At 43.0% G+C, this 15,497-nt stretch overlaps 1 protein-coding gene across 1 annotated transcript in view; it reads right to left on the bottom strand.

Moving 5' to 3' along the window:
• The window catches only part of CHCHD3 (coiled-coil-helix-coiled-coil-helix domain containing 3), a 147,946-nt gene that overhangs the window by 52,538 nt on the left and 79,911 nt on the right, over nt 1–15,497 (bottom strand). Inside the window, exons 6-7 of the mRNA XM_027665974.1 lie at nt 7,729–7,743; nt 6,899–6,982 (exon numbers count right to left, since the gene is read on the bottom strand). Of these exons, the coding sequence (XP_027521775.1) occupies nt 6,899–6,982; nt 7,729–7,743 (99 nt within the window). The remainder of the gene's footprint in view (nt 1–6,898; nt 6,983–7,728; nt 7,744–15,497) is intronic.

The raw sequence follows: 15,497 nt of genomic DNA, 5'->3' as shown, positions 1-15,497 counted from the left end.
GAGCAAGTTTTCCTAATCTCAACCTGCCAGGCAAGAAGCAAGTCAATAAAAGCTCTGTCGTCCCCCCCCCAAACCAGAATAGAATTTGAAGAGAGGAATATTCTAATGCTGGCAGGATCACAGGTCGGGCTGACAGCTTTATTGTGCTAAGCTGACAAAAACATTACGCTGAAAAGGGTGGTTTTCAGGAGGAAAAATGGAAATACAAAGCACTGGGAAAGTCTGATGAACTCCTGCTTTTATCTCCCTGGTGCAGCACACGAGCTGAGACACGGAGAAGTCTCTTGGCCCAAGCACAAAGAGGGGAAATTAATATATCTTGATTTTTTCTCCTCGGGTCTCCCGCGGCAGCGGTTTGGGACTCGCTGTTGCAGCTGAATATCCACTGGAAAAAAGGAAAGACACCACAAACTTCCCAGAAATAACACAATTCATTAGCAGTGATCTGATGTGGCAGTCAGTGGAATGCATCAAATGGAAGCTGTAATTTATTTTATTGCTTCTATCGGAGAAGTGTTTGGAAATAGAGATAATGCACCGACAGGCTGTGTGAGCGTGCATATATATATATATTTATATATTTATTTGATACAGGGAGGGAAATAAAGAGGAATAGAGCCAGCCAGAGAGATGGAAACACGACAAAACCACCAAGAATGTATCAAAAATAGAAGAAGAATAGGAATGATGGAGCTATTTTCTCTCAACCCATGGATATTTAGAGACTGCTGGAGTAATTCCATGTCTTCAGAGGAATAAGAACACAAGGTTTGCTGAGCTTTCCCTACCTTAGGAAAGGCAAAATAATTTCCTGCTTTGCTGGATCCAGACTGGAGTTTCCAAACCCCTACATCCCTGCTCCTTGGCTTTGGAAGACTGAGGGAATGCAGCACGACTACGGGGAGAATAAACATGTTTGCTGTAGCAAATACAAACTCCTAAACACGAGAGGTGAGAGCAGAACCAGCCTCTCCTTAAGAAATTCCTGCTGATACAGTCATGGGAGCAAAAAGAGTAAACAGACTGATAACTGAAAACAAATAGAAACAAAAAAACCCACCCTCTTTAAATCACTCAATCACGTCGCAGGGAATGAAAATGTTTGTGGTTTATTATCCTGCTTCATAATAGTCCCCCTCTGTTATCTACATCTTGCAAAACACAGTTTACCAAAAAAAAAAAAAAAAAGCCAGCAAACAGCTCCTGATTATTTAGTTGTTGAGATCTGAAAAGGTAAACAAGGCTCTGAAGCATCTGAACAAACGTGGAACTCGCTCTGTTGGCACCTGAGAGCTCCTGTTGATTCCAAACACCCCCAAAAAAGCCAATTCCTGGCTGGGAAGCTGCTCTTCAGCTCCTTCCTGAGCACTGGGGCTATCACTGCAAAGCATGTAGGGCCATTCTAAGCCTTGAATAGAAAGAGGGAGAGATCATTAAGTTATAATTTCCCCACACAATTGGTATAAGCATTTCCCACCAACAGGATTAGGCTGAATACAAGATCCCAGAATAAAGCTGCTCAGCAGCGAGGGTGGCAGTTTAGTGCCTGGTAAATTTGATTTCTCTGAAAATCCTGACACATCATAATAGCAAAATCCTATTTACTGTGGCAAGCAGGATGGATAATACCATTTAACACCTGGGAGAGGATGTGCCATCAGCTCAGAGCTTTGTGCTCCCTGTGCTCATCTTACCTTAAGGTTAATGCTCCTTGACAGCCCCCGACGTGGGAAGAAGAATCCCCAAATTAAGTGCTGAACTCAGGATTTGCAAATCCTTCTTCAACACTGAAGTAGTGAGAAAGAGGGATGCAGATAAGTGTATCACAGTCCCTGAAGTTAATGTCTGTATTTCCAGGCTGGGAGCAGGCACTGAGCCCTGGGAGGAGCAGGAATCTCCCTTCCCAAAGGACACTCCAGCCCCCAGGGCCACGTGGAGATCAAGGAATGGGCAGAGGAGCATCAGGGAAGTAACTTGGACATCGTTAAACCAGCATCCAACCTAATACTGAAATTTCCAAATGCTAACAGAGTCACAGAATCATGGAATGCTTTGGCTTGGAAAAGACTTTTAAGATCATCGAGTCCTGCTTTTCCCCCAGCAGTGCCAAGGCCACCACTGCCCCATGTCCCCAAGTGCCACATCCACAGGGCTTTGAAATCCCTCCAGGGATGGGGACTCCACCATTGCCCAGGGCAGCCTGTTCCAATGTTTGACCACCCTTTCCCTGCATAATTTTTCCCTGATATCCAACCCAAACCTTCCCTGGTGCAACTCAAGGTTGTTCCCTCTTGTCTTGCCCTTTGTTCCCTGAGAGCAGAGCCCGACCCCCACCTACCTCCAACCTCCTTCCATGGATTTTTAGGGAGTCAGAAGGTTCCCCCTGAGTCTCCTTTCCTCCAGGCTGAGCCCCCCCAGCTCTCTCAGCCTCTCCAGGATAATCCCATCACCTCCCACCATCAGCATATTCACAGACTGCTGAACACTTGCTGCAAGTATTTCTAGGAAACTCTCAAGCACAGAAACTTGGCTCCAGTGAGAAATAACCCTGATTAATATGGGGATACATCTCTTGCTCACTCACACTGATAAACTAAGCAGTTGTGTCATACAGCAGTGTATTAAAATTAATTTCCTTCTGCTCCCATGACTTGGGGCATGATTCTCCTAATGATGCATATTAGCATGAGGAAGCAGAGCAACAGGAAAAAGAGCTGGGATTGCTGAAGGAAATTTGAACCAGGGAGTCCCATCAGTCTCAGAGACAGAGCACACACAGACACACCTCACTGAGAGCCTGTGTGATGCCAAAACTGTCATGAGAAGCAGGAGAGGGTCGGGATTCCTTCGTTAAAAAGTAGAGTAAAGCAAAAGCAACTGGGTGAAGGGACCCAGCTGCTCTCCAGACAAAAATGAGGGCAACCTCAAAAATGAGGGCACCATAACCAGTGGTACCCTGACATTAGAGATGCAAAGATGCTCATGAAGGCTTCAAGTCATTGGGGCTTGGAAGTGACACCGAGACAGTGGGACAAGGGAAGTGAAAGTGGAAGTGGAGGACCTGAACAAAATGATGGACACAACAGGACAGAAGTGTGGGAGTGTGTGTGGATACACACCTGAGGATGCTGGAGAACAAAGTCACAGGGTTGTTCTTCCAGGTAATAAGATGCTCAATCTGCCCCAGATGTGACTTGTTCTCTTTCTTACTCTGCTCTTTTTCTAGAAAAATCAAATGGTTTAAAATACCACCAATGCCCCCTTATCATCATGGAGTCACAGCATGGTTTGGGTTCAAGGGGGCCTTAAACACCATCCAGTGCCACCCCCTGCCATGGGCAGGGACACCTTCCACTAGCCCAGGTTGCTCCAACCTGCCCTTGGACACTTCCAGGGATCCAGGGGCAGCCACAGCTTCTCTGGACAACCTGGGCCAGGGCCTCCTCATCCTCCCAGCCAGCAATTCCTTCTCAGTATCCCACCCATCCCTTCCCTCTGGCACTGGGAAGCCATTCCCTGTGTCCTGTCCCTCCATCCCTTGTCCCCAGTCCCTCTCCAGCTCTCCTGGAGCCCCTTTAGGCCCTGCAAGGGGCTCTCAGCTCTCCCTGGAGCCTTCTCTTCTCCAGGGGAACCCCCCCAGCTCTCCCAGCCTGGCTCCAGAGCAGAGGGGCTCCAGCCCTGGGAGCAGCTCCAGGGCCTCCTCTGGATTTGCTCCAGCAGCTCCATGTCCCTGTGCTGCTGTTCCCAGAGCTGGAGGCAGCTCTGTAGGGGGATCTCACAAGGGAAGAGGAGGAAAATCCTCCCCTCCCCTGCTGCCCCTGCTGTGGGATGAGTCCCAGACACGGGGGGTTTCTGGGCTGCAATGGGTCATGTTGAGCTTCTCATCCACCAACCCCCCCAAGTCCTTCTCTGCAGGGCTGCTCTCCATCCATCTCTGCCTGGATTTGTGGGATTTTTGGGATTGCCCTGACCCACGTGCAGGAGTTTGCACCGGGAAGTGAATCATTAGGACAGTGTGGGGCACACACAAGTCAGTGGTGTCCCCACTCTGGTTTTTCACCATAACCAAGAAGCACCATCAGCCCGTAAGTGGGCAGCGAAAAACACAAATTTCCCTCCAAGCTTAATGTGTGAACACTTCAATAACACCTTCACATCTCAGTCAGTTATAGAGCACGGGAAGGCTGTTCTTTAACTCCTTTGTTCAAGTCCCTCACATTGCTTTGCTGCTGTGGAACATGTACTAACTAATAGCTGATGTGCTGTCCCTGACCTAGAAACACTGGCAGCTGTTCGGGGAATTGCTGGGTTTTGGGGAAGTATCAAAAGGTTTTTAGCACATAAACCAAATTTATGAACAGATATTCCCCCAGAGAACAGAACTGTTAATGTTTTAGTATCGCAGCTGTCACTGGTGCACAGTTATTCTGTCCTGTATTAATGCCCTGGAAAGGTTGAGCATCTTCTCTCAGTCACTGAAATATTTTATAATTGACAGACTTCATCTGGCACTGAATATGGATAATTTTCTCCATAAGGAGCACGCCAGGCTGACACTAATCTGTTCTGTTGTCATCTCCCTTTATTATCAACGCCTGCATTGTTTTTTCAGCAGCTCTGAAGAACACAAATAAGAAGCTCCTAATTGAAAAAGCTAAGTAATCAAAAAGCCAATTAATCATCGAGATGAGCTCTGACACCCGGTGATGCAACACACAGAAATACCACACAGGCACAGCTGAAGGGGTTTTAAAGTGTGCTCATTTGATGTGAGGATGATCTGAGAATGCAATTAGCATTCTCTGTCACAGGTGACAGACTCACACTGCACATTCCTCCAGCCTGACATTGCTCCTCCGAGCTCGGCTCCCTCCACACCTCCGTTCTCATCTTCCCCCTGCTCTGACTCTGCACCTTCAGGACGAGTTTAGCAACAAATAATCAGCCTTCCACCATGCTCTGTGATTTCCAGGCCTTCCTGTTTTATTAAACCTCTATTTACCATCCCAGTTTTCAAAAATCCCAACTTGGGAGCTCCCAGATGAACCTCGGCGACGGCTGCAGGCCCGGACTCGGAGAAGGTGGAATTGCAGCATCCATGACCCCCCCTGCTTCTCCAGGTTTCCACTCTGTGATCTCCACATCCCTGAACAAGTTCCAGGTCACATTTGGAGCACAGAGTTCACCTCCTTTCAGAGCTGGAACAACTGGTTTTTTTGTGTAGGAGACAGATGCTGATGTACCTTGATACCGAACCAGACGACAACTCAAAGCAGAGGTTTTTTTAGCTCACAAATAAAAAGTCAGAATGTAAAGGCAAGGCTTGGAATCACAAAAGCTCCACTCTGAAGACAGAGCAAACATCATCCATGGTGTAAGACAGGGAATTCTGAACCACCTGCTGTGGCCCTGGAGAATTCCAAGCCCAAGCAGATGGGTAAGGGGTGGCAGAGCTCACCTATCTTACTGCACTTGGGGGATGACACCCCAGGAGAACTCAAATAAAGTTATTTAAAGGTCCTTATCCCCCCTTGCACACCACAATGACATATTTATACATGTGTTAAAACGTGATTCCGCACTGGAAGTCTTCACTTCTCAGCAGCAAGAGAAGGCCCTGCATCAGCAACCTGCTCTAACATTAAAAGTAACTAAGAATAAAACATTATTTGCTGAATAGGACATTCAGGAGGCAAAAGGAAAAGCATTCAAAGGTCCCTGGTTTATCACACACCCTTTGCCACGAATCACTCCAGGTTTACTACTTGCACCACACACTAAGAGCACAGGTACAATCACCCCAAAAGGCACCAGTTTGGCTGAGAACCTGCAGGTGCTTTTCCCCCAAAACCAGCCAGTTAACTCAGAATAAGGAAGGTATTCTGTGGGTTTTGTTGTGAAAGATCTTAATCTGTAGCTGTTTAAATAATGCACCGATTTAGACCCATTAAACTAATTTCCCCTCATCCTTTCAAACTCTTTTTCATTGCCAAGAACATGGACTTCATTAATGTCATCTTCAAAAAGGCAGGACAAAGCACTGAGATGGTATCAGATATGTCCTCTATTTAAAATATTCATTAAGAGCAATTATACACACTGATAATTCATGCAACATGCTCCTCTCCCTAATCCATAAAAACAAGGGGGTCTCTCCCAGCCTGCTAAGCTGCATAAATGAATATGTATCTTGTTAATCATCCTCCAAACTAAAAATCCGAATTAATCAACAACAGATAAGCTCAAGAAGAAGGCAGAGGGGCATAGGGGGGGAAATGTGTTCAGGTTACAACCAAGCTGGGAGCTGGCAAACGCTGACAGCAGCAATTATTTGAAATTAAGATCCTATAAAATAACACCCTATAAAGAACCAGAGTGTGAACAGCAATATGTTAAAGCACATCCCACAGCCTGCCAGGGCGTTCTGTGCACTCGAGTTCCAGGTTTACTGGGAGAAAAAGGGCTTTTTAAACACGCTATAAACTTGGAATTAACATTAAACTCGCCACGTCCTGACGGCTTTTGGGGGAATCGCCAACTCCCTCCAAGGGAAGCAGAAATTCCCTCTGTCCTTCCACACTTCCCAAGGAATTTTAAGGCTGGTTGGTGAACATTTATTGACTTCCACAAGCCCTTCACCAGTGTTGGTACAAAATAACCTCGTGGTTTCATTTCTCTGGAGGTAATTCCTGTGACTGACGAACTCCCACGGCAAATGTGAGAACTCAGCAAAGAAAACAATATTCCCCCCATCAAACCTCCCATCTTGTCAATATTGAGACAGAAGCAGTTCAGACCAAAAAAAAAAGCTCCTCTGGCCACTGCTTTAATCTTTCTCTCCTTCAAAAGAAGAACTGGCCAGAAAACTCCTCATAAAATGGCAAATAAAAGGCTTTACCCTCTCCTCGAGTTGAGCCAGCTGCTCTTTGTAGTAGGCATCATGTTTCTTCAGCTCCCTGTCCTTCTCTTCCAGTTGCCTGGCCTAAAAAAAAAAAAAAAGGCAGCAGAAAGTTAAAACTAAATCAAAGATATTGGCTATTGTGCTTCTTTTTTTTTCCCCTTCCCTCCTCAACAGCTGTGCCAGAGTTTGGCCAAATGGATTTGGGAACGTCGCAGAAACGGAACCGAACGGACCAGGCTGGGATGGATTTTTAATTTTTTTTATTGGAATGCACCTTGTGAACTTTGGGAAACTTAATTCTAAGCACGTGAATGTTTGGAAAGAACCAAATCCTTCCAATATCTGCCTAAAAGTACATCGAAATGTTGTGGGTTTTTTTTAATTAATAATTACTCCTCTGGAAACTCCTCGGTCGGTTAAATATCCACAAAGTAAGTTGGAATCCTTTACCACTGGATCACTCCCATGTCCAGTAACTTAAAATAATACAGAATAATTCTGAACATTTATATTTTTGACACCAATCTAACTTGGGTGTTCATTCAAGACACAATGCTTCCAGCAATTTGACATCATCTGGAGAATTTCCCCACATCTTGCATTAAGGAGACTCATTAGGAATTATAAAAACACATTAAAACCCCCACATAGAGAAAAACATGCAAAGCTCTGAGTTCTCCAGTGAAAATACCAGAGAAGTGGGTTTGAACAAGTTCTGAAGAATTTAACAACTAAATTATCAACAGAAAGGTGTTCCAGGTCCACAATTAATGATAAAATCCAATTAAAACTTTGGATTTTTGGTTGTTCCTTCCTTAACTACTCACCTTTACTTCTATATCCTGAAGCATGTAAAAAAATGGAAAATTTAAAATTAAATTCATTATATATCTCATGGTGAACAGAAAGAGCACAAGAAGACCCCGAAACATGCACATCATCATCTGTCATCCAGAAAAATGCTACTACCTTGAAATTGTTGGGTTTCTTTAATGCAAATTCACCAAAAATAGTCCAAAAAGCACAGCCAAATTCTATTTTTAATTATTTAATTATTTAATGTAAGTATAAATATTATTTCATTGAATTTTTCTTGGATGAACTAAACCTTGTCCGAACCAAAGCTGCCACCCCATGTTCATATTCCAGCCCTGACCCACCACCAATTAATCAGCCTTGGCTCACTAATTACAGCTTTTTCAAAGCTGATTACACTAAATATTCCACAGCCAACTCTCATGTTTTGGATCACTCGTGGTTTGCTTCTCCTTACAGATAATCCCAGATCTTCTCCCAGATCTGGGAGTTATGGAACAGACGGAAATTCGTCACAGGTCGTGTGTCCTAAAACCATCCTCTCTCAAATATGGAATCATGGAATGGTTTGGGTCAGAAGGCACCTTAAAGATCATCAAATTCCACCCCCTGCCATGGGCAGGGACACCTCCCACTAGCCCAGGTTGCTCCAACCCGGCCTTGGACACTTCCAGGGATCCAGGGGCAGCCACAGCTTCTCTGGGCACCCTGTGCCAGAATATCTAATATTCCATATCTAACATTCCATATCTAACATTCCATATCTAACATCCCATATCTGATCAACTACTGCAAGGCACTGGTACATATTTTCTGTTCAACCACCACCTGATCCCTGAAATCTCTGTGATCTCCACGACATTCCTTTGGTGTAAATGGAGAGAACATAAAATTCATGTTTCCCGGTGCTCAGTTTTCAGTTCTCATAATTCCACGGTGTTTTAGACAAACCTATTGCTGACCCGAAATGCAGCAGCAAAAGTGACTCTGGGAAGGCAATAAGGTGCAACAAAACCCAGGGAAGAGCATCAGGAATTAATTCCCTCATCCCATTCTTGAGGGATCACAAGGACAAGAACGTTGAGGGTCTAAAAGCAACAGGTCAAGGGCTCGAGATGATGGAAGAGATGATGGAAGAGACAAACCCCAACCTCACCCTCCAGGTTAAATTCCTCCCATCTGTGTCTCACTTGCTGATCAAACACCATTAAAAAAGATAAATAGATGTAATTAATTAATGCTATCTGAGCACTAAATTTATATATATTTATATATTATGAGCAGGGGAATATATAACATATATCTATAATATATATACATATATATTTTATAGATATATACATATATATTTTATGTGTATATATATATATATGTATATATATATATATATAATGTTTATTCCATGGGTATCCAACCCAATGCAAGATTTTGCCCTGGAAAGTTTGATTTGCCCCAGAAGGTTTGTTAGTTTTTTTAGGTTGTTTTTTGGGTTTGGTCCCCTGCCCCTCAGGACAACCAGTGATCAAACCAGATTTTACTGCACTAAATATAAAGGGACCAAGAAAAAAATTACCAGTCGTGCTGCTTATTGCTCTGATCTATCAGTGATAAAAAAAAAAAATATTACATTATAGGAATACTAAATAATCTATTTATCCAAAGGTTTGGGTCCCTGTCTTGTGAAAGTAACTGGAAGATTTGGTAGGCAGGTAAGAAACTCAGAAAACAGGAGTTTCTTCCACCCCGACACTTGTACAGTAACTCAGACACAGCAAAGTTCAAATAAATAAGTAATAAATAAAATTATTCATTTATACAGGAGACTATAAATATGCCAATAGGAGAGAATTCAATGCCAAAAAGAAAACCCTGGAAAGTAATATTATATTTATGGGGCCACAGCTACAAGATCCTGGTGAATATCAATGAGCTGTGAGAAAATAATTAAGAGTAGCCAGATATTCAATTAGCTCAATGCTGCTGTTCAGGTGTAAAGGAGATACTGGAACTGGTTTGTTGCTTCTTCACAAAGAAATTCTGATAAAAAAAGCCTTTATTTGGGTGTTTTCTAGGAGACACAGCCCATGTTCCCAAAACCACACAAATTTAATACCCAAAAATACACCACTAACATCAAATATTAGTTCAATTCCGAAATTCTTCTGAATTTCTTCTTCAGAATCAAAAGGAAGTTGGATTTAAAGGCCAACCTGGGTTTCGTTTTCCAAAGCAGGAGCTGGATTTGGCCCTGCTCTGCTATGAGGTGCCATCGCTGGAAAAAATGGATATCTCCAATCAAATTCCTGGGAATGGCTTTGTTCCTGGCTGCAGGGACACCTGGTGATGAAGCCAAACCCTCCTCACACTGGATACAACAAATGCACATTTATTTTGTCCCTTGTAAGGTAAAACAGAGCAAATAAGCATTAAAAATGTGGGGTTTATAATTAATTGTAAAACATAAATAAAGGAATCTGGTTATCAGGATGCAAAAAGATTCCAGGTGTGTGCAGCCACAAATTGATATTATTTAAGGAAAAAAAAGAAAAAAAAAGCCATTAAGAGGTAGTTTAATATAAGTTTGCAGGCAGAATTCAAACTCAGCATTCCCAGGTTTTCAGCTGCCCCTCGGTGTCGACTCCAAGCTCCAAATCCATTGTTATCCACCAGGTTTACAGTGGAAAACCCCTGAGATGGGTCCAGTTTGCATTTTCCTGGGAAAAGAATGATCTGCTTCCAAGTAAGAGTCTGGTTTTACACTAAATTTATAAATTATCATCAGTTATCTCCAAGTCCTCTGATTGATGGTCATCTCCTCCACAGAGAACATCAGGGGATGGGGTGAGTGGACACCAAGGGCTCCCAAGGCACATCCAAGGCTTCCAGTGAGACCTGGAATTGGGTGTGGGGGCTGGAAGAGCCCCTGTCACGAGGGGTTTATGAGATGAAGGGGATTTGCCAAATGAAACGTGGATCCAGCAATGAGGGTTCTGCTGGGAAAGGTCCCATGGAATATCTGCAGGTCTCGGGCCCCCGGACTTTGAAGGAAGGATCAATGGATTAAGGGGGGAAAGGAAGCGGCAGCAGCTCCAGAAGCACCACAATCCTGTGGGAGAACTGCTGGGAGGGTGGGATGGGTGAGATGTCCCAGCACCACGAGACAGCAGATCTCCAAAATGATCCTTCCCCGTCGTGTTGCTGGAGATTTTCCATCCCTTTTGCCACGTGAGGTTTGCTGGATGAGCGTATCCGTAGGCTGGAGCTGGATGTGAATCCCAGAACTCACTGACGCCGACGTCACTCAGGTCCAGCCTGTGAGTGTCCCGTTGTCAAACAGTTATTCAGCCTTTCAGAGAAGGGTTTCCTAAAAATCACCTGCTCCGACCCCCTGCAATGAGCAGCGACACCTTCAGCTGCATCAGGTTGCTCAGAACATTCTCCCTTGAATGTTTCCAGGGATTTGATGTCCATTAAACTCATCTGCCCACAAACCCTGTTGCAGTGGACAACACTCACCCTGTGCACTCACATTTGAATGGTGATAAAATCAGATTTAAAAGGTTTGTTCCTCAGCAATACAACAATGGTCAGCAAACCTACACTCTTCACCCACTCCCTGCAGTGTCCCAATAAATAATTCTCAATTTCCACACTTAACATATGTCGAATTGCCACATTTTTATATTTTAACCTTCTATTTCAACATATAAATCCACGCATCATTCCAAACAGGCAACAGGGATAATTTACGGACGTTCTTAGGAGCATATGCTGCTCCCTTCCCCCCCTCAAAGAATTCCTTTTTGAAGCCTTCAATATTCACAAAATCACTCCTAACCACACAAAATCATCTGGACACATCACACTTGAAGAGAAGGACGTTAATTTTCATCTCCACTTGTAAAAAGGTAGAGGTTCTTTCCGAATTAGAAACGGCAGCGACAATAACGCGGCGTAAAGCATGTTCTTTGACAACTGTAATTAAAACAAGCTTTTGTAATTACCACTAAATGTGCTACAGTACATTTTCTCCAAATAATGAAGTCCTAAAAGACTGAGCAGCGCAGATAAAAAAGATCACATTGAGAGGAGGCTAATGGAGAAAATGAAACAATTGAATTTATGGATGTTAAGGATCTGGTCTCTAACGGAACACGTGACGCGAAGCCTCATTTACTAAATCTCGTTAGAAAGGAGAAAAAAAAACCCCAAATGTAAATTGTGCCAGACAAAGGAGTTATGGATTCCAGTTTCCAATGTGAGCCACAGGAATATCAACTCAAATCCATGGGAACGTCGCCCTCCACCAAGACAGAAGCTCATTGATGTTGTTGCTCCAACGAGAAGAGTTTCTGTTAACATGTCAGAATAAAAAGCTGAATAAGGAAAATCCCAGAATCACTGAGGTTGGAAAAGATCTCCAAGGTCATTAAGTCCCCCCTGTGGCCCATCCCCACCTTGTCCCCCAGCCCAGAGCACTAAGTGCCACATCCAGGCCTTCCTTGGACACCTTCAGGGGTGGGGGACTCCAAACCTCCCTGGGCAGCCCCTTCCAAAATCTGGGACAGCTGCAGGAAGAGGTGGGGGGTTTAGGAGAACAGGCACACACAGCTGAGGGACCCAAAGAGACCTCAGAGGTGACAGGGCCAACTAAGAGGCCACACTTGGTACCCTCCAGGCCGTGTCCAGTTGGGATTTGAAAACCTCCCAGCAAGGACAAGGAACAAGCTCTGCTGTGCCTTCTCCATCTGGAAGGTCTCCCAGGTTCTGTGTAGAGCCAGGGCTCCAGGAGGAGAAGCAGGAACAGCAGGAGGGAAGTTCTGAGTCACTCACCCCTTTAGAGGACTGCAGGTTCCTTCCAGTCTGATTTATTTTATGATCCTACCCCAAAACACGGGGCAGAAAACCCCCACAATTGCACCAAGCGACTCAAAATGAGCAATTAGGGATTCACAGACTGGTTTGGGTTGGAAGGGACCTTAAAGATCATCCTGTTCCAACCCCTGAACGGGCAGAGACACCTTCCACTATCCCAGGCTGCTCCAAGCCCCGTGTCCAACCTGTCCATGTCCAACACGAGCTGCCGCTTCCCACCAAACTCTGCTCCTCCCGGAACGAACCACCTGGTCTCTTCAGCTCCAAAACAACAGACTCTGATGACTTTATTTGTTTGAAAATAAAAACTAAAACATGCTCACGACCATTCCATTCATTAGAAAAGCTTCCTGTTTCCATCCAGCCACAATTCCACGGGAAAAAGAGCTGCTGAACAAATCTGTATCCACGTCAACGGGAACGACAGAGAGGTTTGACTTGTTCCCGAAACTCTATCCATGCTTTTCACTCAACCAAGATCAAACACTTTAAGGACTATCTGTACTGCTGCCAGGTATTTGTAGCAATTCAAATATTGTCTGTAACCGTCTCTGACAGCTTCTGGTGTTTCACTCAGATGTCAAACACGTCGTTTCCCGCTAAACCGAGAGCAGCGCAGACTGTTCCGTGTGAGCCAAAGTGGGTTTCTCTCCATAAAACCAGAGCAGGAGGATTATTATCCCGTAAAATTCAGGGAAAAAACTGCCAATAAACAGATTCAGGACTATGTTCTACTTCCATCCCTGTTGCTACGCCGCTGTTGTATTAAGTCGTAAATATTTTTGCCCTTTTTTTGCCGTGCTCGGAATTGATCTAATGATGATTTTACTTTGAAATTCCTTGATTAAACAACAGAAAGGTGAATAAAAGTTATTACTGAGCACTGTGAGCCAATATTTGATGCATTTTAAAACAAAATACATGTAAAAACAACCAAAGGAAAACATAAAAACTTTCAGAAGTTCACCACTGAAATCCAAAACCACATCAGTGAAAAGAAGCCTGCACCTCAGGTGTCTCATATCCAAATATGAGAAAAGACAGAGAACATACAGAGCAACTTTTGAAATCTAAGCTTTCCATCCAGGAGTTTCTCAATTTGAAGGGTGCAAGCAGCACCTTCATTTTTTTTAGGGTGTTCAAGAAGGCACTACCTAAAAAAATACTTAAAAACTACAGAGAATCTATTATCCTAAATGCATTTTATCTGTGTTTTTTGGCAGTTAGATCTTGCTAAAACTGAACTCTTCTAACCATCAAAACTCATTGATTCTGTCCCAAATTATGCAGCCATTCTGTTTCTCGTTATTCCCAAACAGAGATTTTTCTTATTCCCATTCTATTAGTAGAATATCAAAATATTCTATTTCCTATTTTCCCCACTGATAATGAAACAAATGTAGACAGCAGGAAATTTAAGACAGAGGTTATAACTAAAAAACAAGCTGGTCTTTTAAATGGGGTGTATGGCTTAAAAGTTAAATATTCAGGGATTTAACCCCAGCATTTCCATGGGAACATCATTTTGGGCATTTTTGGGAATGCCACAGCTTTCCCCAGACCACTTTTTCTCACCAAGATGCACAAAAAATTCACATGGTAAAGAAAATATTTCCAGCTAATTGGTGTGTCATGTGTATCAAATATATACATATATCATCATATACATGTATATCATGTAAATCAAGGGTAGACAATTTTTATCCTAATTAATTTTAGCTCTGTTTCTTTCTTTCCAGCACTTGGGAAACCCAGTACAAGGAAATAACAGGACAGTTCATAGTTCTTTTCATTGCACCTCTAAAATATTTAACTAAGTGTAAAAATCTTAAGTGATAAATTAATATCACATAATTACTCTTTAAATTATAAAATACAAACTTCAGATCCACGAAAGCCTTGGGAAAGTGTGGGGGGGAAAACAGCAGGAAGCACGTGGAGGAACACAGTGATTTAATGCTCTCTGTATTTTATTTTAAATACCAAATCACAATGCTGGTCTTTCAGCATTTTCTTTAAAAGATTCAGCAATTTATTCCACGACAAACCCCCGAGAGAATTCCTACCTTGAGTAAAACAGCTCTGAAAGGGGCTGGGATTGATTTATTCATTGATTATTGGGGAGCATCTTCCTTTCATATAATCCTGTAACGCGTGTCATCGGATTTCTGTGTCCAACTTCCACTCAACTGCACTTTTATTTCTCCTCTCATTTATTGCAGGAGCCTCCAGGGCAGAGCCTGAAGTCACTGCACAGCTGTGCAGTGTTTAACATCATTAGACTTCAAGCTCTGCTGGTGTTTGCATGATTTGAACAGAGAGAAATAACATTCCAAGCACAGAAAATATTTTAAAATCGACGGGAAAAGCAGATTTAAGACAAGGCAGGGAGGAAAAGAAACACTTGTTTTTTTGTAAAGGACATACTGGAATAATGAAAATAATTTATATGGGGGGGTTTTTTTAAGCCCTGCCCAGTCTGGATGGTATTTATCTGAGTGTGCCAGGAATTTGGGACTGGGTAACTAAACAAACCCTCAAAATTATGAATATAATTAACAAATTGGAGGCAGGAGGCATTTAAGAGAGGGACTGGTGTAACATTCCCATTCCATGCTCTGCCATCCTTGTCATGTGCATTTGCTGACATGACATTTAGAGGGTTGAACATTTCTGGGCAGAGGCTGTTCCAAAAACATGGCTCTACATTTTACTGTAACTTTTTTTGTCACAACTGGAAGGAATAAAACAGCTGCTTAAGAGAATATTCAAAAAAAAAAAATCAACAGCATCTTACACTAATAATAAAAATATAATAATAATTATAATGATATTTATGATGATGATGATGATGATAATAATAATAATAATAATAATAATAATAATAATAATAATAATAATAATA

The sequence above is a fragment of the Corapipo altera genome, unplaced genomic scaffold, assembly GCF_003945725.1.
Source record: "Corapipo altera isolate COAL_440 unplaced genomic scaffold, ASM394572v1 178, whole genome shotgun sequence".
NCBI lineage: Eukaryota > Metazoa > Chordata > Aves > Passeriformes > Pipridae > Corapipo > Corapipo altera.
The sequence above is the reverse complement of the archived record's forward strand: the minus strand, read 5'-3'. Positions and strand labels throughout refer to the sequence as shown.